The sequence below is a fragment of the Schistocerca cancellata genome, chromosome 5 (assembly GCF_023864275.1).
Source record: "Schistocerca cancellata isolate TAMUIC-IGC-003103 chromosome 5, iqSchCanc2.1, whole genome shotgun sequence".
NCBI classification, from domain to species: Eukaryota; Metazoa; Arthropoda; class Insecta; order Orthoptera; family Acrididae; genus Schistocerca; species Schistocerca cancellata.
In genome coordinates, this window is record NC_064630.1 from 722,897,344 (window position 1) to 722,920,450 (window position 23,107).

The following is a 23,107-nucleotide window of genomic DNA, read 5'->3' on the forward strand; positions in this document are numbered from 1 at the left end:
GACGACTTGGCTAACGTCCTCTCAGTACGAGAGCCCAGAACGGAAGCCCCTCTACCGTGAGTCCAGCAAGATCGCTCTTCACCTTTATTTTCTCGCCTCAACTTTTACCGAGCGAATCACATCACTAGAAGCTCTCAAAATACCCAGTTTGCCAGTGCCGCCTAATGTACGGCCTGGGAACAGAAATCTTTTCCACAATTCTTTTATTTCTACAAAATTTCACAAGTAAACTCCGCCCTCGCCGGCTGGGAAGAACCGCAGCTGTGGGCAATAACACGTTTACTGGAAGTTTTCTCCCAAGAGACCACTCGAGATTTTTCCCGGCAAGATTCCCCGTCGTAGCGAACACAGATTCTTGCATTGAAAGTTTGTTATTCGGAATTCCTGGCCTGGTTCAAAATGGTTCAAATGGCTCTGAGCACTATGGGACTTAACATCTTAGGTCATCAGTCCCCTATAACTTAGAACTACTTAAACCTAACTAACCTAAGGACATCACACACATCCATGTCCGAGGCAGGATTCGAACCAACATAACTAACCTAAGGACATCACACACATCCATGTCCGAGGCAGGATTCGAACCTACGACCGTAGCAGCCCCGCGGTTCCGGACTGTAGCGCCTAGAACCACACGGCCACCGCGGCCAGCTCCTGGCCTGCCCCACTTGAGTTACTCGTAGGCATAAAATTAGTGGGACATAGGCGAGAGCACGCACATAAAAGCCCGTCCAGCTATCCACTGCTCTGTTTTGGTAAACACTTGAACACCTGCAGCCGCACGTCCTTCAGGCGTTGGCGACCGCTGTGGCCTCTCTAAACGGATTACAGAAATCCCCCAGTTCACCATACATACCGTCAGGCTGTGACCTTCGGCGGCTAGGCGGGGACGTAGCCGAGCTCTGTCTCGCATACTGTCTTTCCGCAAAATTTTATAATTACAAAATCGCGGAATTCTCGCGTGCCGGTGCGTTTCCACATAGATTTCCTAAATCGTAATTTAGAGTATTACTCCAACAAAACCTAAAGTGTCACGTTAAATGGACTCATGTAAGGTCCAAGGCCGTTGCCACCTTACAGTCTGTCGGTCATTGTAAATTTTGGCTCTGTCATTGCCAAATAAATCTTTAGGTTCTTTCTGCATGGTTCTGTAATGTTGTTTCATAGTAAATCTGCAATACCTGTCGCTTATTCGACTGCTTAATATATACTGAGAATTCTCATCCCTCTCTCCTATCATTTCCATTCATTTATAACAGCTTGTAACGATAGATCGCTAGCTGCCATTTTGTGCAACCAATGGACCTGTGAACGTCCTCCACAGCACGAACAAATAGCGGAGGGTAAACAGAGCTGACACCACTATTCTGCTGAACTTACGAGAGCTGTACCGACCGAAAAAATGCCACACAGCAATACTGAATGAAATAGGACACAAAGGAACTACAGACCTTGATTGCGAGCGAACTTTGATTGAAATCAATGATGAAAGTTGAGAATTTGTGAAGGGCTGGGATTCGAACCCAGGTCCGCTGCTTACTAGGCAGATGCTCTGACCACTGAACCAACTGGACGCTGTAGTCATTGCAGTTGCACAAACTACCCTAGCATGCCTCCCGTCCGATCCAAATTCTCAGTTTTTCCACACGCTACAAATTTCGTGCCTCTTGCCCTTTATCCCCAGTATCTAAAATGCTGTCTGAAATGTCGCGCTGCTCCGAGTACTTCCGAAAAGCCGGGACTTGGCTCGCCTGCGGCCCACACACTCTCCATGCGTGAAGTTTGGCTCACCGTGGCCGGCCGTGCTCTAACTGATGAATCAGTGGGTACGGAATGCAGCTGAATACGGAATAATTGAAAAAAAACTTGTGGATTCACTCCCTCGCCGAAGCGAGACGATTATCTAGGCTATATGTATGGCTACATCGTATTAACATGATGCCTCTTTGAGGGGAGGGCGAGGGGCTTCTCTGCTGTTTTTTTGTTTAAGTACTATCATCGGACTTAGACGAAGTGAAGAATGCAAATAAAAACTTAAAGAATAATAAAGCAGTAGGAGACGACGGCTGTTAATTAATTAATAAAGGAAATACGGATAGATGAACAAGTGCCTAAGGACTGGAGAATGGGGAACAATCTGCCCACTACATAATAAAGGCGATAAGCAGAGTGCAGCAATTACCTTGGTATTACTCTCTTAGATACAACGTTTAAGCTGTTTAGTAAGGTTTTAGCTTCTCGGCTAGAATACCTGGTACAAGTGGTACACGGGGCTTATCAGGCTGGTTTTAGAAGAAATAGATCCACAATAGACCAGATTTGTTTACTGAAACAAATGCTAGAGAAATTTTATAAATAGAACAAGCAAAGGATTTTATAATCTCGCTAACATAAGTGAGGCTGAGCCAAGTGGCCATGAAAGCAACAGTATGAAAGTTCAGAACGGAGCAAGAGTTGTCAGGAGAGTTGCATTTGGAAAGGGCGCTGAGGCAGGGAGATGTGATCTCCCACTGCTCTGTAACTTAGCACTACAGAGGGTGATTCGGCAAATACCAACAAACCACAGGAGAAACCATATTTAATCGGAAGGCCCAGGTGGTGGCATACGCTGATCGTGTAACATTAACTGCAAGGAATATCAAAGCCTTGAAGGATAATTATGCTGCAATGGAAAAAGCTGCGCGGAAAATTAGAACTGGAAGTTAATATAGATAAAACAATATATATGACGATTGGAGATCCTGGTGGGGATAGAGGAGAGACTTCAATAAAAATAAATGGGAAAGAGTACCAAAGAGTGGAAATGTTTAAATATCTAGGCTGTATGATAACAGATCATAATAGGACAGCAGCAGAAATTCAAGAAAGGACAGCAAGTGGAAACCGATGTTATTATACCAGATTGTATTCAAGTCCATGCAAATATATTTGACTATATTGAGACCTATGGTATGTATGGATAGGAATGCTAGGTGATGGGCACAAAAGAGGAAGTTTGGTTATTGAGATGGGTAACGAAGATTTTGAGAAAGATATTTGGGGCGGTGAGAGAGGAAGGAAGATGAAGAATAAGGAAAGACACAGAATTACAGACGATTTTTGCACGGATGAATATTACGAAATATAATAATAATAATGATAATAATATACAGTATTTCGTCTTCCAGTCGCAAACTGCGCATTCCCGTCAGTTATGGGATGGTGGATTGTGAGCACGCAGCTGGACAACGATAGGAATTCATAGCGTTCCATCAGGTTCACATCAGCAGAATTTGGTGGTCAAGACATCAAAGCATGCCAAAAAGGTTCCAAGCTATAATCTATTTGGTGGCGATTGGATTAACTATTAGATTTGATGACTGGTGTAAAAGAGTTACATAAGACGTACTGATTTTAGAGATGCACAGAAAATATATGTTCAAGTCAGAGGAAATCCACTCAAGAAAACCACTGAGTCAAAAATATCGGATTTCCACAATACCTGTGGAATGTCGTATGGTAAAACGTCTCAAAGCGTTTTTTACCGCCAGAAATCAGCAGTACGTCGTACAAGGTTGTCAACAGGACGATGCCGACAAATTAAAAACTAACAGGCATGCACCTGGTCAGGACAGACACATGTGACAGGTGCAGTGAACCAGGCGCTCTGCAGCAAAGTATTCTGTGCTGAACAGTTGGCAACGCTCGGAAAATTAGTAAGCTAACACATAGCCTGATAAACAGAAACACGCCGAACTACATGAAGAGCCAAAGAAACTGGTACACCTGCCTAATATCATGTAGGGTCCTCGCGAGCACGCAGAAGTGCCACAACACGACGTGGCATGGACTCGACTCATGTCTGAAGTAGTGCTGGAGGGAACTGACACCATGAACCCTGCACGGCTGTCCATAAATCCGTATGAGTACTTTTGGGTGGAGATCTATTCTGAACAGCACGTTACATGACATGCCAGATATGTTCAATAATGATCACGTCTGGGGAGTCTGTTGGGCAGCAGAAGTGTTCAAACTAAGAAGAGTATTCCTGGAGCCAGTCTGTAGCAAATCTGGACGTGTGGGGTGTCGCATTGTCCTGCTGGAATCGCCCAAGTCCGTTGGAATGCACAATGGACATGAATGGATGCAGGTGACGTGTCACCTATCCGACCATATCTAGACGAATCAAGGGTCCCACATCACTCCAACTGCGCACGGCCCACACCATTACAGAGACTCTGCCAGCTTGAACAGTCCCCTGCTGACATACAGGGCCCATGGATTCATGAGGTTGTCTCCACACCCGTACACGTCCATCCGTTTGATACAATTCGAAACGAGACTCGTCAGACCAGGCAACATGTTTGAAGGCAACAGCTGTCCAATGTCGGTGCTGATGGGCCGAGGCGAGGCGTAAGGCTTTGTGTCATAAAGGATAGACGAGTTGGCCTTCAGCTGCGAAAGCCCATATCGGAGGATGTTTAGTTGAATGGTTAGCAAGCTGACACTTCTTGATGGTCCAGCACTGAAATCTGCAGCAATTTGCGGAAGGGTTGAACTTCTGTCATACTGAACGATTCTCTTCAGTCGTCGTTGGTCCCGTTCTTGCAGGATATTTTTCCAGCCGCAGCGATGTCGGAGATTTGATATTTTACTTGATTCCTGATATTTACGGTACAGTCGTGAAAATGGGCGTACGGAAAATCCCCATTTCATCGCTACCACGGAGATGCTGTGTCCCATCGCTCGTGCGCCGGCTATAACACCACGTTCCAACTCACTTATACCTTGATAACCTGACATTGTAGCAGTAGTAAGCGACCTAACAAGAGATAAAGTTAGTGAACTGCTTATAGATGTTGACTCTGAAATTGCTGGTATGTCGGAGTACCACTTAAATAATTTGACAATTCGGAGGCTTCCTTTACCAGGATACAGATTAGTTGGCTGTTTCTCAAGGAGTTCCTAGTGGGATGGCGCAGTGGCCATGTACGTAAAGAACAATATTCCATTTGAGTCCATAGACGTATCACGGCACAGCACTGAACAGATATTTTACTGTTTTGCAGGGGCAGTTGAATTTAATGAAACTAAACTTCTAAGTTTTGTTGTTTATAGGTCCGCTAAATCTGACTTCAGAGCATTTCTGCTCAAGTTAGAAAGGGTTCTTGAGGAAGAACAAGAAATTAGTTATATATATGATTGTGCAAGAAGAAGAATGTTGGTTGATCTCCTAAACTCATATGATCTGGTGCAGACTGCGTTTTTTCAAATATGGTGAGGGGACCAATAGCACAGCCATAGACAGTAATTTTAATCATTCTTCATAACTAGATGGGCATTCAGTTAGTAAGAGGATGAACGGCCTTTCAGACCATGATGCACAAATTTTAACACTAAAAGGCTTTTGTACTCAAACAAATGTCACACATAATTACAAACTATGTAGGAAAGTTAATCCAACGGCAATAGAGAGTTTTTTTAAAAACTCCTCAAGGAACAAGAGTGGCAGGATGTTTATAGTGCCAATAAAATAGATGTCAAATATAATGCTTTCCTTAACACATTCCTCATGCTCTTTGAGAGTTGCTTTCCATTAGAATGTTCTAAATGGGGCACTAGCAGCAAAAGGCAGCCTGGATGGCTGACTAGTGGGATAAGGGTATCATGTAGAACAAAGCGGGAATTATATCAAAATGTTAGAAGTAGTCACATCAAGCTACATTTGCCCATTACAAACAGTACAAACAGTACTGTAAGGTGCTTAAAAATATTATTAGGAAGGCAAAGAGTAAGTGGTGCGCAAATAGAACAGCTAATTCACAGGGTGAAATTAAAACCATATGGTCAGTTGTGAAGTAAGTGTCTGGTCAGCAGCACAAGGTCGACGATATAAAGTCAGTTCGTAGTAAAAATATGTCTGTTACTTACAAGTCAGATATATGTACAGTATTTAATAATCATTTTCTGAGCATTGCTGGCAAATTAAATAAAAATTTATTTTCTACTGGGAATCACGTAACTCTCTTGGAAAATGCCTTTCCGAGACTGTTATCTGAAATACTCCTCTATGATACTGATAAGGGAGAGATTACCTCAATAATTAAATCACTGAAGACTGAGGACTCTCATGGTTATGATGGAGTGCCTAGCAGAATGTTAAAGTACTGTGCTACACATGTTAGCCCTGTACTTCGCCATATTTGTAATTTTTCCTGTAGGAATGGTCAGTCTCCTGAACGATTAAAGTACTCACTAGTAAAGCCGATTTATAAAAAGGGATAAAGGGATAATGCAGACAATTTTAGACCTATTACTATGCCATCAGTGTTTGCTTAAGATGTTGAAAAGGCTGTGTATCTAAGGTAATTGATCATTTCATATCACATAATTTGCTATCAAGTGTATAGTTCGGCTCTAGAAGTCGTTTAACAACTGAAAATGCTATTTTCTCGGTTTCTCTGTGAGGTACTAGATGGGTTAAACGAAAGGCTTCGATCGCTGGGCATATTTTTTTTGATTTAACTAGGGCGTTTGATTGTGCTGATCGCAAAATATTGCTCCAGAAGTTGGATCATTACGGAATACGGGGAGTAGCTTACGATTGATTCACATGTTACTTTAACAATAGACAACAAAAGATCATTATTCACAGTGTTGAGAATGGCTGTGAGGTGTAGTCTGACTGGGGTACGGTCAAATGGAGGATGCCCCAGGGATCACAGTCGGGGCCACTCCTGTTCCTTATTTATATTAATGATGTGCCTTCTAGTATTACGGGTCACTTTAAAGTATTTCTGTTTGCTGATGACACTAGCTTAGTAGTAAAGGATGTTGTGTGCAACGTTGTCTTGGTTTCAAGCAGTGCAGTTCATGACGTAAGTTCATGGATTGTAGAAAATAAACTAACGCTAAATCAGAGTAAGACTGAGTTTTTACAGTTTCTAACACATAATTAAACAAAACGAGACGTTTTAATTTCACAGAATGGGAATATGATTAGTGAAACTGAACAGTCTAAATTTCTAGGTATTCCGATAGATAGTAAATTGTCGTGGAAAGCCCACGTACAGTTTCTTGTTCAAAGACATAATGCTGCCATTTTTACTGTTCGAATAGTATCTGAAGTAAGTGATCGTTCGACATGAAAATTGGTCTACTTCGCTTATTGTCATTGGCTTATGTCGTGTGGTATTATATTTGGAGTTACTCTTCCCATTCTAAAAGGATATTTTTGGCTTAGAAACGGGAGGTTCGGGCAATACGTGGTGTAAGTTCGCGAACCTCTTGTCAACCCCTGTTCATTAGTCTGGGTATTTTGACATTAGCCTCTCAATATATACTGTATATTGTTTACTGAATAGACTGGCTGGGTGAGATTAAGATATGTGAACACAAAATAAGCAGTATTGCATATGCGGATGACTTAGTTGTGATGGCAGATTCGATTGAAAGTTTGCAAAGTAATATTTCAGAGCTAGATCAGAAATGTAAGGACTATGGTATGAAGATTAGCATCTCCAAAACGAAAGTAATGTCAGTGGGAAAGAAATATAAACGGATTGAGTGCCAAATAGGAGGAACAAAGTTAGAACAGGTGGACGGTTTCAAGTACTTAGGATACATATTCTCACAGGATGGCAACATAGTGAAAGAACTGGAAGCGAGGTGTAGCAAAGCTAATGCAGTGAGCGCTCAGCTACGATCTACTCTCTTCTGCAAGAAGGAAGTCAGTACCAAGACTAAGTTATCTGTGCACCGTTCAATCTTTCGACCAACTTTGTTGTATGGGAGCGAAAGCTGGGTGGATTCAGGTTACCTTATCAACAAGGTTGAGGTTACGGATATGAAAGTAGCTAGGATGATTGCAGGTACTAGTAGATGGGAACAATGGCAGGAGGGTGTCCACAATGAGGAAATCAAAGAAAAACTGGGAATGAACTCTATAGATGTAGCAGTCAGGGCGAACAGGCTTAGATGGTGGGGTCATGTTACACGCATGGGAGAAGCAAGATTACCCAAGAGACTCATGGATTCAGCAGTAGAGGGTAGGAGGAGTCGGGGCAGACCGAGGAGAAGGTACCTGGATTCGGTTAAGAATGATTTTGAAGTAATAGGGTTAACATCAGAAGAGGCACCAATGTTAGCACTGAATAGGGGATCATGGAGGAACTGTATAAGGGGGGCTATGCTCCAGACTGAACGCTGAAAGGCATAATCAGTCTTAAATGATGATGATATTGTTTACTGTCGTTTCTCGTTAACAATATCAGTTTATTCCCAAGAATAAGCAGCTTTCACTCAGTTAATACCCTGCAGAGATCCAACCTGCATTTGGATCGGACTTCCTTAACTCTTGTGCCGAAAGGTGTGTGCAGTATACTGCTGCATCCACTTTCAATAAGCTGCCACTCGGAGTCAAAAGTCTTAGCAGTAATCCACACGCTTTGAAATCGAAACTGAAGAGTGACCTCATGGGTCACTCCTTCTATTCTGTTGAGGAGTTCTTTGAAAAATTAAGCTAATTATTATTCTATTACTGATAGCGTTTACTTAAACTTATGGACTGACATTTTTCAGGTTAATGAACATTTATCTTTATCTGTTATTACTTTTATGTTGTAATTTCATGTACTGACACGTTCCATGACCTTGGAGATCTACTCTTCAATTTGGTCCTACAGAACCTGACGTGTAAATAAATGAATAAATAAACCACTGCGCCAGACACTTGTTGTCTTATATAGGCGTTGCCGACCTTTGCGTCGTATTCTGCCTGTTTACATACCTCTGTATTTGAGTACGCATGGCCGGCCAGAGTGGCCGAGCGGTTCTAGACGCTACAGTCTGGAACCGCGCTGTTGCTACAGTCGCAGGTACGGATCCTGCCTCGGGCATGGTTGTGTGTGATGTCCTTAGGATAGTTAGGTTTAAGTAGTTCTAAGTTCTAGGGGACTGATGACCTCAGTAGTTAAGCCCCATAGTGCTCAGAGCCATTTGAACCATTTTTTTTTTTTTTTTTGAGTACGCATGCCTACACCAGTTTCTTTGGCGCTTCAGTGTATTTCGTCACAACAACAACCACGCCACCTGACTTTAAGCCATTTCCTGGCTGCAAGGGATCTGCCACCACATTAATAGTCGCCCACACTGCGCGCACCATCTATCACCTACGACAAACCGAGAAATTACTATCTCTAACTTACCTATCAGAGCGACACGAGAAAACAATGAAAATACTAAATATGGAGTAATTTTTATGAACTTTAAAGAAGCTGTGGTGAATGTCGGCGACCTGACCGGTCAACGAACTGTTGAAGAACAACAAACTGACGGGCTCCTGTCGATATCAAGACGCAACAACAGCCCGACGAACGAGGCGCCCCCCTATACCAGTGACCGTTAAGCTCCGGCCAGCGGGCCGCATGCTGTCCGAACCAGTGTTCGTGCAGCCCATGGATTTTATAATGTCATGCTTCTAGCTCAACTAACAGCGGAATTTAGAAACGTCACCTAACCTTAAGATCTTCTTAAGAGTGTATTTTTCTTGCTCAGTAAAAAATAAAAATACATGCGGAGACAGTAATACTTTAAAAAGTGCTTAATTTTAATTGCAGCCGGTGAATTCGGCCCTGAGCTAAGTAAAGTTGGCCGTTTACGATAGGGGCAGAGTGGCATGCAGCGCGGGCACTGGGGTACTAACGATAGTGAGATGGAGAATATTTTATTGTTTGTTTGCCAATGCTGACAACTTACGAGCGTGCGCAACTAGCACCGATCAGCTGCTGTAGTATAAATGTCAAACTGAAGTAAAAAGGATTCATTCATGCGCATTGTAGAGATGGCCATTTTCAAACGTAGTACTAGTCTGCAGCAAGTAATATGAACTTAAATTAAGGCTTGTTGTAATGTAATGCAACGAAGAAAAGAAAAATGACATTAAAAACAATTAGTAAACATTTGTTATCAATTAATAGCAAGACCGATGGGGGAAGGTGTGTTATAGTTGCCAGGACGGGAGAAATGGACATTACATATTTATGCCTTGAACAGCACCGAGCGAGGTGGCGCAGTGGTTAGCACACTGGACTCGCATTCGGAAGGACGACGGTTCAATCCCGCGTCCGGCCATCCTGATTTAGGTTTTCCGTGATTTCCCTAAATCTCTTGAGGCAAATGCTGGGATGGTTCCATTGAAAAGTGCACGGGCGACTTCCTTCCCTAATCCGATGAGACCGATGACCTCGCAGTTTGGTCTCTTCCCCCAACACAACCCAACACAACCCTTGAACAGCACTGCTGCCTGCCGAGAATTGGTCAGACTAGATCTAATGTACATTGCCGTTATTGTCAGTGAGATTGAGAGACGACGCTTTACTTTTTAGTAAAAACTTATTTGTTTTTGAATCGTCTGATGTAACGTAAGTCATTTGTATTATTCTTGTTACCTCAAATGTATGGAGCGTAATAATTTATTTCACAATAGGGATGTTTAAACAACGTCTTTTGGCCTGCAACGTCTTTTTGGCACACATCAAAAAATGTTTTGTGTCATCTCGGTTTCGAGAGTTCCTGAACCTGTACAGAAAATTGGAATACAGATCAACATTAACATAATTTCCGCCCTTTTTATTGCTCACGAAAATCACACATTGCATGTTGTAACACCATACAGTGAGACCTTCAGAGGTGGTGGTCCAGATTGCTGTACACACCGGTACCTCTGATACCCGGGAGTACGTCCTCTTGCATTGATGCATATCTGTATTCGTCGTGGCATACTATCCACAAGTTCATCAACGCACTGTTGGTCCAGAATGCCCCACTTCTCAACGGCGATTCGGCGTAGATCCCTTAAAGTGGTTGGTGGGTCACGTCGTCCATAAACAGCCATTTTCACTCTATCCCAGGCATGTTCGACAGGGTTCATTTCTGGAGAACATGCTGGCCACTCTAATCGAGCGATGTCGTTATCCTGAAGAAAGTCATTACAAGATGTGTACGATGGGGGCGCGAATTGTAGTCCATGAAGACGAATGCCTCGCTAATATGTTGCCGATATGGTTGCGCTATCGGTCAGAGAATGGCATTCACGTGTCTTACAGCCGTTACGGCTCCTTTCAATGACCACCAGCGGCGTACGTCGGTCCCACATAATGCCACCCCAAAACAACAGGGAACCTCCACCTTGCTGCACTCGCTGGACAGTGTGTCTAAAGCATTCAGCCTCACCGTGTTGCCTCCAAACACGTCTCCGACGATTGTCTGGTTGAAGGCATATGCCAAACGCATCAGTGAAGAGAACGTGATGCCAATCCTGAGCGGTCCATTTGGCATGTTGTTGGGCCCATCTGTACCGCGCTGCATGGTGTCGTGGTTGCAAAGATGGACCCACCATGGACGTCGGGAGTGAAGTTGCGCATCATGCAGCCTGTTGCGCACAGTTTGGATCGTAACACGACGTCCTGTGGCTGCACGAAAAGCTTCATTCAACATGGTGGCGCTGCTGTCAGGGTTCCTCCGAGCCATAATCCGCAGGCGGTCATCCACTGCAGTAGTAGCCCTTGGGCGGCCTGAGCGAGGCATGTCATCGACATGTCTCTCTGTGTCTCCTCCATGTCCAAACAACATCGCTTTGGTTTACTCCGAGACACCTGGACACTTGCTTTATTGACAGCCCTTCGTGGCACAAAGTAACAATGTGGACGCAATCGAACCGCGTTATTGACCATCTAGGCATGGTTGTACTACAGACAACACGAGCCGTGTACCTCCTTCCTGGTGGAATGACTGGAACTGATCGGCTGTCACACTCCTTGTGTCTAATAGGCACTGCTCATGCGTGGTTATTTACATCTCTGGGCAGGTTTAGTGACATCTCTGAACAGTCAACAGGACTGTGTTTATGATACAATATCCACAGTCTTCAGGAGTTCTGGGAACCGGGGTAATGCGAAACTTTTTTTGATGTGTGTAGTTACTTAACTTTGATAGTTTCTTCTTGTGGATCACTGATATAGAAATGGCGGCCGATCGTGAAATGTGGCCACACTGCCCTTCCGGAAAAGTAGCCAAGGTGTTCATCCCAGTAAAAGTTAGTTACTTCCAAAAAACAGGCGTAATACCGTAGATAAACTGAATTCTGAACCCTTTTATGTACAAAACTATCAAGCGATATTTCACCCCTTTGAAACATTTTGGAATCAATTAAGTTATATTGTTTAATACCGTCTCTGTTCTGTTATATCTGGCCCAATACAAAAATCCGAATGAAAATGGTCTGCTGCAGCTGTTTGGTATTCTTTCGGATACTATCGGGTGAAGATATCCAGAAAACTTGCCCGTAAATCAGGAAAAATCATGACATCACGTATCACTGGCACGGCCACAGCACCCGCTTAGCTATGGAAAATTTGACTCCATGTAAGCCTTCAAAAACATATATGTATTTTAAATATATTATTTTCTTTTTCACTTAAAATGTTTGCTATGAAACCTTATAACATGGAGATTCTAGATGTGTAAGTGGTAAGTTCCTATCCGTAACCATGATTTGGTGAAAACTGAATTGCTGTTCGAGTGGCCACTTTATATTCACCCCCCCCCCCCACCTGCCCCCGCCCTCCTCCCCGCCTGCGCGGCCCGAAGAGTCGCCCTACAATGTCAATATTGGCTCTTAAGCACAAAAATTTGATGACCACAGCTCTATTCGGAGTCGGCCTCCCAGTCACACTTATCAGAAATGAACTGTGTTTCAAAGCATTTTCAATTTACAATGTCGAATTAGCTTTGTAACTCCGTAAGAGAATAATGAAAGTTTATTAAAAAATCCAGGATGTAAATAACTGCAATATACTGCTCATGGATGGGCAAAGAGAGAGTTTACTGTTTGATTATGCTATTGGCGATAAATAACAGAAAAGAGTGACAACCATAAATTATCCACTAGTTACCGTCCGGGACAATCCAAAGTGGAATGACGATGTAAAACAAATTGTAGGAAAATCAGATGGCGGTGCAGCATTCACTGGAAGAATCTCAACGAAATTTAGTTTGTCCACGAAAGAAATGCCTTACAAAACACTGTTAAATCGATTCTTGAGCATTGCTCATCAGCCTGGGAACCTTTCCAGGATGAATTTATAGAACAGATGGAAAAGACCCAACGAATAACACCACACTTAGTCACTCGATCACCTAATCGGCGCGAGAGCATCTCGTAGAAGCTCAAGAAACTCCAGTAACAGACGCTACAAGAAAAACTTCGTGCATTACAGGAGGTTTACAGTTGAAATCCAGACAGCGTACATTGCAAGAACGTCCCAAGATTTTTTTCTCTCACGTTACTTACTTTGTAAACGTGAAAAATTCCAAATTGTAGTGTATTTCGGAATAATGTTATGTCCTCCTGTAACTGATCGTGTATGTCTGTTCAAAGATCGAATGAAGGAAACGACTTACCGCATCTGATAACTACAAGCCTAATTAAGCAGTACGTTGTTCAAATCAACCTTCGTGTTGAGGAGAACTTTACCTTTACACTGAGGTGATAAATGTCATGGGATACCTAGTATTATAGTGTCAGACGTTCTTTTGCCCGGCGTTGTGCAGCACCTCGACATGGCATGGACTCAACACGTCATTAGAAGTCCCCAGTACAAATACTGAGCCATGCTGTCTCTATAGCCGTTCATAACTGCTGGTGCAGGTTTTTGTGCACGGACTGACCTCTGCTTTATGTCCCATAAATCTCAGGCGGTCTAGGTGGCCAAGTTGTTCGCTCGAATTGTCCACGATGTTCTTCAAACCAAAGGCGAACAATTGCGGCCCGGTGACATGACATCGTTATTTGGGAACATGAAATCCATTAATGGTTGCAAATGATCTCCAAGTAGTCGAACATAACCATTTCCTGTCAATTATCGGTTCATTTTGACCAGAGCAGAGGGCCCAGTCCATACCTTGTAAACACAGCCCATTGTTGATCACAAAATATTGCTCCAGAAGTTGGACCATTATGGAATATGGAGAATAGCTCAGAGTTGGTTCACATTTTACTTTAACAACAGACACCAAAAGGTCATTATTCACAGTGTTGAGAATGTCTGTTAGGTGAGGTCTGAGTGGAGCGCAGCCAAATGGGGGACGCCCCAGGGATCAGTGCTGGGCTTATTCCTGATCCTTATTTATATAAGTGACATGCCTTCTAGTATTACAGGTAGTTCTAAAATATTTCTGTTTGCTGACGAGCCTCCTAGTAAAGGATGTTGTGTGCAACATTGACTCTGTTTCAAATAGTGCAGTTCATGACATAAGTTCATGGCCTGTAGAAAATCAACTGACGCTAAATCACAATAAGACTCAATTTTTGGTGTTTCTAACACACAATTCAACAAAACCCGACGTTTTAATTTCAGAAAACTGACGTATGAGTAGTGAAACTGAACAGTTCAAATTTCTAGGTGTTCAGATAGACAGTAAAATGTCGTGGGAGGCCCACGTTCAGGATCTTGTTTAAGGACTTAATGCTGTCATTTTTACTATTCCAACGGTATCTGAAATAAGTGATAGTTGAACACGAAAAGTAGTCTACTTTGCTTATTTTCATTCGCTTATGACGTATGGTATTATATTTTGGGGTAACTCTTCCCACTCTCAAAGGATGTCTTTGGCTCAGAAACTGGCGGTTCAGACAATAAGTGGCGTAATTTCACGAACCTCTTGTCGACCCCTATTCGTAGGTCTGGGTATTTTGACATTGGCCTCTCAACACATATATTCTTTACTGTCGTTTCTTGTTAACAGTATCAGCTTATTCCCAAAAAGTTAGCAGCTCTCACTCAGTTAATACCAGGCAGAAATCCAATCTGCATTTGCATCGTACTTCCTTGACTCTTGTGCAGAAAGGTGTGCAATATACTGCTGCATCCATTTTCAATAACTTAACAACAAGAATCCAAAAATCTTAACAGTAATCCACGTACTTACAAATCGTAACTGAAGAATTCCCTCATGGGTCAGTCCTTCTGTTCTGTGGAGGAGTTCCTTGAAAAATTAAGCTGAATCGTATGTGACATTGTTGATAACGTTTACGTAAACTTATGTCTTGTCTTTTTTTGGGTTCATAAATGTCTTATTTTATCTGTTGTAATTTCATGTACTGACACGTTCCATGACCATGGAGATTCGTTCCTCAATTTGGTCTATGGAATTCGATGTGTAAAATAAAAAATAAAACCATTACAGAGCCACCACTAGCTTGCACATGCCTTGTTGACATGGCTGCGCCACAGTCGAGCGCTACCATCAGCTCTTATCAACTGAAATCGTAACTCATGTGACCAGCCCACGGTCTTCCATTCGTCTACGATCCAATCGATATGGTCAGGAGCCCAGGAGAGGCGCTGGAGGCAATGAGTGCTGTTAGCAAAGTCACCCGCGTCGGTCGTCTGCTGCCATAAACCATTAACGCCGAATTTCGCCGAACTGTCGCAACGGATAAGTTCTTCGCAAGTCCCACATTGTTTTTTGCGGTTATTTCACGGAGTTTTTTGTCTGTTAGGTGTGACAACTCTTAGCAAAAGCTGCTGTTCTCGGTCGTTAAGTGAAGGCCGTTGGCCACTGCGTTGTTTGCGGTGAGAGGTAACGCCTGAAATGTGGTATTCTCGACACACTCTTGACACTATTGCTTTCGGAATATTGAATTACCTAACGATTTCCGAAATGGAATGACGCTTGCGTCTAGCTCCAGGTACCATTCCGTGTTCAAAATCTGTTAATTCTCGTCGTGCGGCGGTAATCACGTCAGAAACCTATTCACATGAACCAGCTGAGGAGAAATGACTGCTCTGCCAATGCGCTGCCCTTTTATACCTTGCGTACGTGACACTACCGGCATCTGTTATATGTGCATGTGGCCATCCCGTGACTTTTGTCACCTCGGTGATATCTCTCTTATAACTTACGCAAATATTTTTACTTTGGTTGCAGTCTGGTGAGGTACCTGAACATTGTGATGAGTCCTATGGCGATGATGCAGTTGGCGGTGGGCGCTATCAACACGTGCATGGTGCTGTTTCCGGCCACATATGTAAGTTCTCACATACTTACCCTACGTATCTGATCGTAACGTGCCTCGCAGAGATGCGTGTAGGAGTTTCAGCACTCCGAGAAATTGTCTGTCTCTGATGTGGCGTCTCAGATCCCGGATCTTTGGAATAACGCGCACCTTAGTGACTGCCTACTCATCCCGAGAACGCGGAGTGCGTTGCGAGTCTTCAAGCCACAGTTCGGAAAAATTCGGCTGGCTTGGCCTCTTAACAAAACGACCTACGCCGAAAACACCTGAAGGCGTATGCAGTTTCGAGAAAATGTTACTTTCGTTTGAACACAGTTTCGATAAGACTTCTTGGTGTACTGACAAAAAACAAACACAATACCAAAAAATACACTACTGGCCATTAAAATTGCTACACCACGAAGATGACGTGCTACAGACGCGAAATTTAACCGACAGGAAGAAGATGCTGTGATATGCAATGCTTTTCAGAGCATTCGCACAAGGCTGGCGCCTGTGGCGACATCTACAACGTGCTGACATGAGGGAAGTTTCCAACCGATTTCTCATCCACAAACAGCAGTTGACCGGCGTTGCCTGGTGAAACGTTGTTGTGATGCCTCGTGTAAGGAGGAGAAATGCGGTTTATCGTATCGCGATATAGCTGCTCGCGTTGGTCGAGATCCAATGACTGTTACCAGCATATGGAATCGGTAGGTTCAGGAGGGTAATACGGAACGCCGTGCTGGATCCCAACGGCCTCGTATCACTAGCAGTCGAGATGACAGGCATCTTATCCGCATGGCTGTAACGGATCGTGCAGCCACGTCTCGATCCCTGAGTCAACAGATGGGGACGTTTGCAAGACAACAACCATCTGCACGAACAGTTCGACGACTTTTGCAGCAGCATGGGCTATCAGCTCGGAGACCGTGGCTGCGGTTACCATTGACGCTGCATCACAGACAGGAGCGCCTGCGATGGTGTACTCAACGGCGAACCTGGGTGCACGAATAGCAAAACGTCATTTTTTCGGATGAATCCAGGTTCTGTTTACAGCATCATGATGGTCGCCGTGTTTGGCGACATCGCGGTGAACGCACATTGGAAGCGTGTATTCGTCATCGCCATACTGGCGTATCACCCGGCGTGATGGTATGGGGTGCCATTAGTTACATGTCTCGGTCACCTCTTGTTCGCAATGACGGCACTTTGAACAGTCCACGATACATTTCAGATGTGTTACGACCCGTGGCTCTACCCTTCATTCGATCCCTGCGAAACCCTACATTTCAGCAGAATAATGCATGACCGCATGTTGCAGGTCCTGTACGGGCCTTTCTGGATACAGAAAATGTTCGACTGTTGCCCTGGCCAGCACATTCTCCAGGTCTCTCACCCATTGGAAGCGTCTGGTCAATGGTGGCCGAGAAACTGGCTCGTCACAATACGCCAGTCACTACTCTTGATGAACTGTGGTATCGTGTTGAAGCTGTACCTGTACACGCCATCCAAGCTCTGTTTGACTCAATGCCCAGTCGTATCAAGGCCGTTATTGCGGCCAGAGGGGGTTGTTCTGGGTACTGATTTCTCAGGATCTATGCACCCAAATTACGTGAAAATGTAATCACATGTCAGTTCTAGTATAATATATTTTTCCAATGAATACCCATTTCTCATCTGCATTTCTTCTTGGTGTATCAATATTAATGGCCAGTAGTGTAATTAATGTAGAGTAATGAAATTTCGGGAATAAATTTGTCTAGGTAACACATTTAAGTGATAAACATTGCGAGATCCCAGGTTAATGTAAGCTTGAGATAAACAATTGCAAATGTGAAATTCTTTACATAAATAACCGGAGTAACTGTGAGGAAGTTGAATGCAATCATGCAGACGTCAATGCATTGTGTTGTACGGGTGTCAGATGTCAGTTTATTGTATGGAGTTCGATGAATGTTGCACTTGGTCGGTCAATACAGAAACGGTTAATCCTATTTGTGTATGATGTCACAGATTTGGTGACTGAGCAGGCCAAAGCCACATGTTGGCACTCTGTAGAGCATGTAAGGTTACAACAGCGGTATGTGGGCGAGAGTTATCCTGTTGGAAAACACTGCCTGTAATGCTGTCCTTGAATGGCGACACAAGAGATCGGATCACCAGACTCACGTACAACTGCGCAATTAGTATGCTTGGGATAGCCACGAGAGTGCCCCTGTTTCATACGAAATCGCATCCCAGACCATAATTACAGGTGTAGTTCCAGTGTTTCTAACATGCAGACAGGTTGGCCGCAAGCCATCATCTGGCCTGCTTCTAAGAAACACACAGCCATCATTGACGCCGAAGCAGACCCAGCTTTCATCAGATGACACAACAGACCTCCACGCCGCCCTCCAATGAGCTCGCTCTTGAAACCACTCAAGTCGTAAATGGCGGTGGTTTAAGTGCTGGTGGAATGCATGCTACAGTGCATCTAGCACGGAGCTGTCCTTGAAGGAACCGATTTGTAACAGTTCGTTGTGTCACTGTGTGGCCAGCTGCTGATCACATTTCTACTGAAGATGCTGTACGGTGCGCCAAAGCCAATGCCAAACGCGATGGTCTTCCCCCTCCGTAGTGCAACGTAGCCGTCCGGAGCCCGGTCTTCCTGCGACCGTACATTCTCGTGATCACCACTGCCAGTAATAGTGTACGGCGGCTACATTCCTGCCAAGCTTTTCTCCAGTATCGCAGAAAGAACATCTAGCGTCTCGTAGCCCTATTACAAAGTCTCGTCCAAACTCAGTGGCGTGTTGATAATAGCGTCTTTGTCGTCTTAAATGCTTTCTTGACTAATATCAATTCACCACGTCCAATCTCAAAGGTAAGTATCGCTCCGACCGTTACAGCATGTATTTAAAGCATACCACATTTGCATCCTCATAGTGGTGCCACTAGCGCTAATCGAAAGCGACTGGCGTGAAATTACAATAGATGTCATCTTGCAGATGTAGAAACACGCCTATTAACTTTCGTTTATGTCGCACAACTCTTTCTTGGTGTTGCGATTTTTTTCCATCAGTGTAAGATACGGCAGCACACATCATGGACGAAGTCTCACAGTCACTGGTTTTCTGCTGAACAAACGGGTCTGAGTAACTCCCTTTAGAGCATGGATCTCAATCTTCAGCCCGCGGGCCGCATGCGGCAGACTACGAATATCTTAACGGCCCGCTCGCGCGTTTGGCGGCCAACGATGTTCTTTTTTTTGTGTACGCATAGCTTTTCAAACGTGTTGTGGAATTATTCTTTCGGTATTCACTGTGCAAAGAGCAGATGAATCCCACAGTCTCCTTCGCCGCTGCTTCTGGAAGCGCAGCATAAGAAGGCGTATTGCAGTACTACTAAAAATAACGCAAGCTGCAACTAAAACCAATATTTTGTTTCAATTAATGTACGGGGTGTTCAAAAAGTCTCTCCGCAGTGCTGTATGATTCTTCGCCTGCCTGGGTTTTTCAACAAAACAATAAACGCACAACGATAATGCAGTGATATTGTGTACCCATTCATCGGAGAACTTGTGTTAAGTGAAATACTGAACAGTTATTTTCAACAAGATGGTGCAACCACGCATACAGCTCGCCTTTCAGTGTCACTGCTTGCTGATGTTTTTGGTGATCGCATAATTTCACAGGGACTTTGGCCTCCACGATCGCCTGACCTAATATCACCTGACTTTTTCTTCTGGGGTGCAGCGAAAGCAACTGTCTATAAAAACCGTCCAAAATCCATCGATGAATTGAAAACTGCAATGTCCACTTTCAGTGCTTCTGTTAAAGAAGTAATGTTACAGCTTGTGTTATGGAAACATGATTAGACGAATTGAATTGTGTATTCAACAACAGGGGGGACAGTTTCAACATTTAATGTGAAAATTTGTAAGTAAAAATGAATATTCAATACATTAATAAATTGTATTTCACTGAGTTTCATTTCGGTATATTCACCGTGGCATACGGCACGCGCGGCTAACACTCATACGGCACTGCGGAGAGAATTTTTGAACACCCCGTTCAAGATGTATTAACTGATTCTTCCGTCGCTTCTTGGTAGAATAACATAATAATAAGTGGAAAGCACAATAGCGTGTATATTCTACAGTGGGGGCTGGAAACCTAACAGTTGTTCTTTACTAAAAAGTTAAAATAAAGTGAACCGGCGGTACATGGCAGCTGTATCTCATCAGAGTTGGTAAGCGTTCGAAAGTTTTACTGGCAGAGACTTCATTACGGGACATTTAATTACCTCTCACCCATAATTTTTTCTGGAAAACATGAAAGCTGATCAAACTTTTCTCTGTTTACAGACACACTAGTGGAAAGAATTACTAATTCATTAACAATTTAAGCATGGAGACCAAAGTAAACTCATCTACCCTCGATGTCTTTTTCACTACCTGTAACGAGGGTGTAGATGAATTATATTTATTTATTCGTGCTAGCGGAACGGATTGTAACATTTCTGGGAAATGTTTGGATCTATTACGAGTGTAAAATAATAACGAAAGGACAGGATATATTTAACTGTGTTTTTTATTGTCTGCAAATACAGAAGAAGCTGCTTTGATGACAGGAAAAAACATGGTTTTGCCCCACACCTTACAAAATTAAAGTTACTATGGAACTAAGATCAGATACACTAATTGTACGCACTGCATTATACACCAATCGAAATACGTGCTGACATGTCTCAAAAAATAATTAATGTCATTATGTGGTGGGAATTAGATCAGCGACATTTTTCTGATTTCTTAAGTGAATCAGAAAGCTAATTTTATGTTTGTCTTACTATAACGACGTAGCTTTGTCATCATGCTCCAAGACTGTTAAGCAACAATCGGATTTTAAAAATGTCAACTCTTAATAAGTAAAAATTAAAACAGAAGCCTATTTCATGGTGATGTAAGGTTCAAAATTTTTTCTTCATTACTGATATAATAAAACTCTCACACTATTTAAATTTAAAACTGCAAAGAAATGTTCAGACCATTATGTGAAAGTAAGCTAATTAATTCAAAGGTAATCTAGTTCTTTGGGGAAAGTATCATAATTCAGGAATGAAGATTTGATGCACGATCCGCCATGAAATATGAACAGATCATGTTGAAGTAAAACTGTTTTGCATCAAACATACGCAGGGAAATATTGCAAACCCAAGAACTGAATTAAGTAGTAAAAACGTATGCAAAATTTTTAAGTTTTCTTTAGTTTTTTCAGTTATTACTGAAACAATGCTTATCAAAAGCAAGCAGAAGTAACTCAGATGCAGTGTGATTATGATTTGAAGACAGAGTTCAATGAAATCAGGTGTGCCTGAATTTTACAAATTATTACCTACCAGATTTGAAAACAAGAGAAAGTACACATGAGACACAATATTCATGAGTAGCTGCTCAGGGCAGGTTCTGACGCAAATTGCCGAGTCAGCCCCTTTGCCATGCCACACTTGACCTTTTTGATATCATTTACAGTGTCAGGTAACACAAAAGCAGAACTCATATTCAAGTTCACCCAGAGGAACCCCCCCCCCCCATCCTACCCCATCCCACCTGACAAGGATCCCTGTGCTGGGTTAGACTTGACCTTGAGAGGGAGTATCATGTTACAGCTGAGACAAATGGTAAAGTATGTTGAAGGTCAAACCCCACTCCTCCCCTCCACTGCTCATCACATATATGTGGTACATTCTAGGTCAGGAGGTAGCTTGGTACCAGGTGATTATAATGAAAGTGCAGCTACTCGCAGAAGTCCAGTATGGACTGCAGTTATATAGCAGCAAAACTTAGTAGATGTGCTAAAGTTTGAATGACTGAACAAATGATGGAATGAATGAATGAATCAATCAAAGAATCCGAAACTGATATGCTGGGAAAAAAATTAGTTGCGATTTTGGTCACCAGATCCAAATCTGGCACTGTACAACATCTCGTTGACGTATCCAGTGCTCGTATTGAACAGTTTGTGTATGCAAACCATTAATAATAAAATCAACATTATAACTTTCTCATTAGTTTGACCTTTCCTCCCCATGTCCTGTTTCTACATGTAGAAAAATTTCTGCAAGTCTTTCTTGTATTTATAGCTCCAGATTTGCACCTGGTGGCCAAAATTTAGAACTAAATTTTTCCTGCTTAAATCAGTTCTTCATTGACTCATTAGAATATCTACCAAGCTTTGCTGGACCTCTGTGAATAGTTGCAGTTTAATATAAGCACCTGGTATCTCAACCACACATGTAAGGCGACAAAAATGGCAGGAACGTGAAGGTCAGCCCTCGACCAATGGCACTTAAGTCCCCCCATCCTCGCATCCAGCGTTTAGAATTAGAGCAGCTGGGTGGGTGGCTTCATTCTTTAGCTATGTACAATGGGGAGAAGTCCGTCATGTTTGTTATTAACAGCAACAGTTATTCACTCTCTCTAGATTTCGACTGTGATACAGGATTGTGAAGTAATAACAATTATTTAACAAAGGCTTATCAGTAACAAATACTTTGCAATACAGTTATTAACGGTTTTGTTGTTAAATTTTTTTGGTTTGTTTACAATCCTTACAGTGTCTTCAAAATTTAATTTTTCACAATAAATTATTTCTTTTACTTTAAAGATGACTGTATGTACTATCAGGTACGAAGATGCTTGGTATATACAGAGATTCTACTTAACTAAAACTAGACAGAAGAAGACAAACCTGTCTACTATGTTTCCCATTTAATCATTTAATGATTACATTATTATGTAGACAGACATATAGTGGACCAGATCTCTCGAAGGGGAGAGGAGTTTTGTGCCACTGTTCTTCTATGTGAAGTGAGCGACTGTTGTGACCTCTTCAGCAAAATGATGTCTTAACGAGCGTTTCACAAGACACCAACTATATGTCCTGGAGCAAGAAAACGAATCAGTAAGCTGACATTACAGAAGTCGCCCAGAATTCTGAAAGGAGAAGTTACGGCATATTACAACACTGACAGGGCTTCTTGAGGTGCTTACATGACTGCAAAGCTGGATAAAATGATGTTATGCTT

At 42.8% G+C, this 23,107-nt stretch overlaps 1 protein-coding gene across 1 annotated transcript in view; it reads left to right on the forward strand.

The window, feature by feature from the left end:
* LOC126188779 (odorant receptor Or2-like) overlaps positions 1–23,107 on the forward strand; it is an 84,549-nt gene that overhangs the window by 24,160 nt on the left and 37,282 nt on the right. Inside the window, exon 2 of the mRNA XM_049930391.1 lies at positions 15,970–16,069. Within this exon, the coding sequence (XP_049786348.1) occupies positions 15,970–16,069 (100 nt within the window). The remainder of the gene's footprint in view (positions 1–15,969; positions 16,070–23,107) is intronic.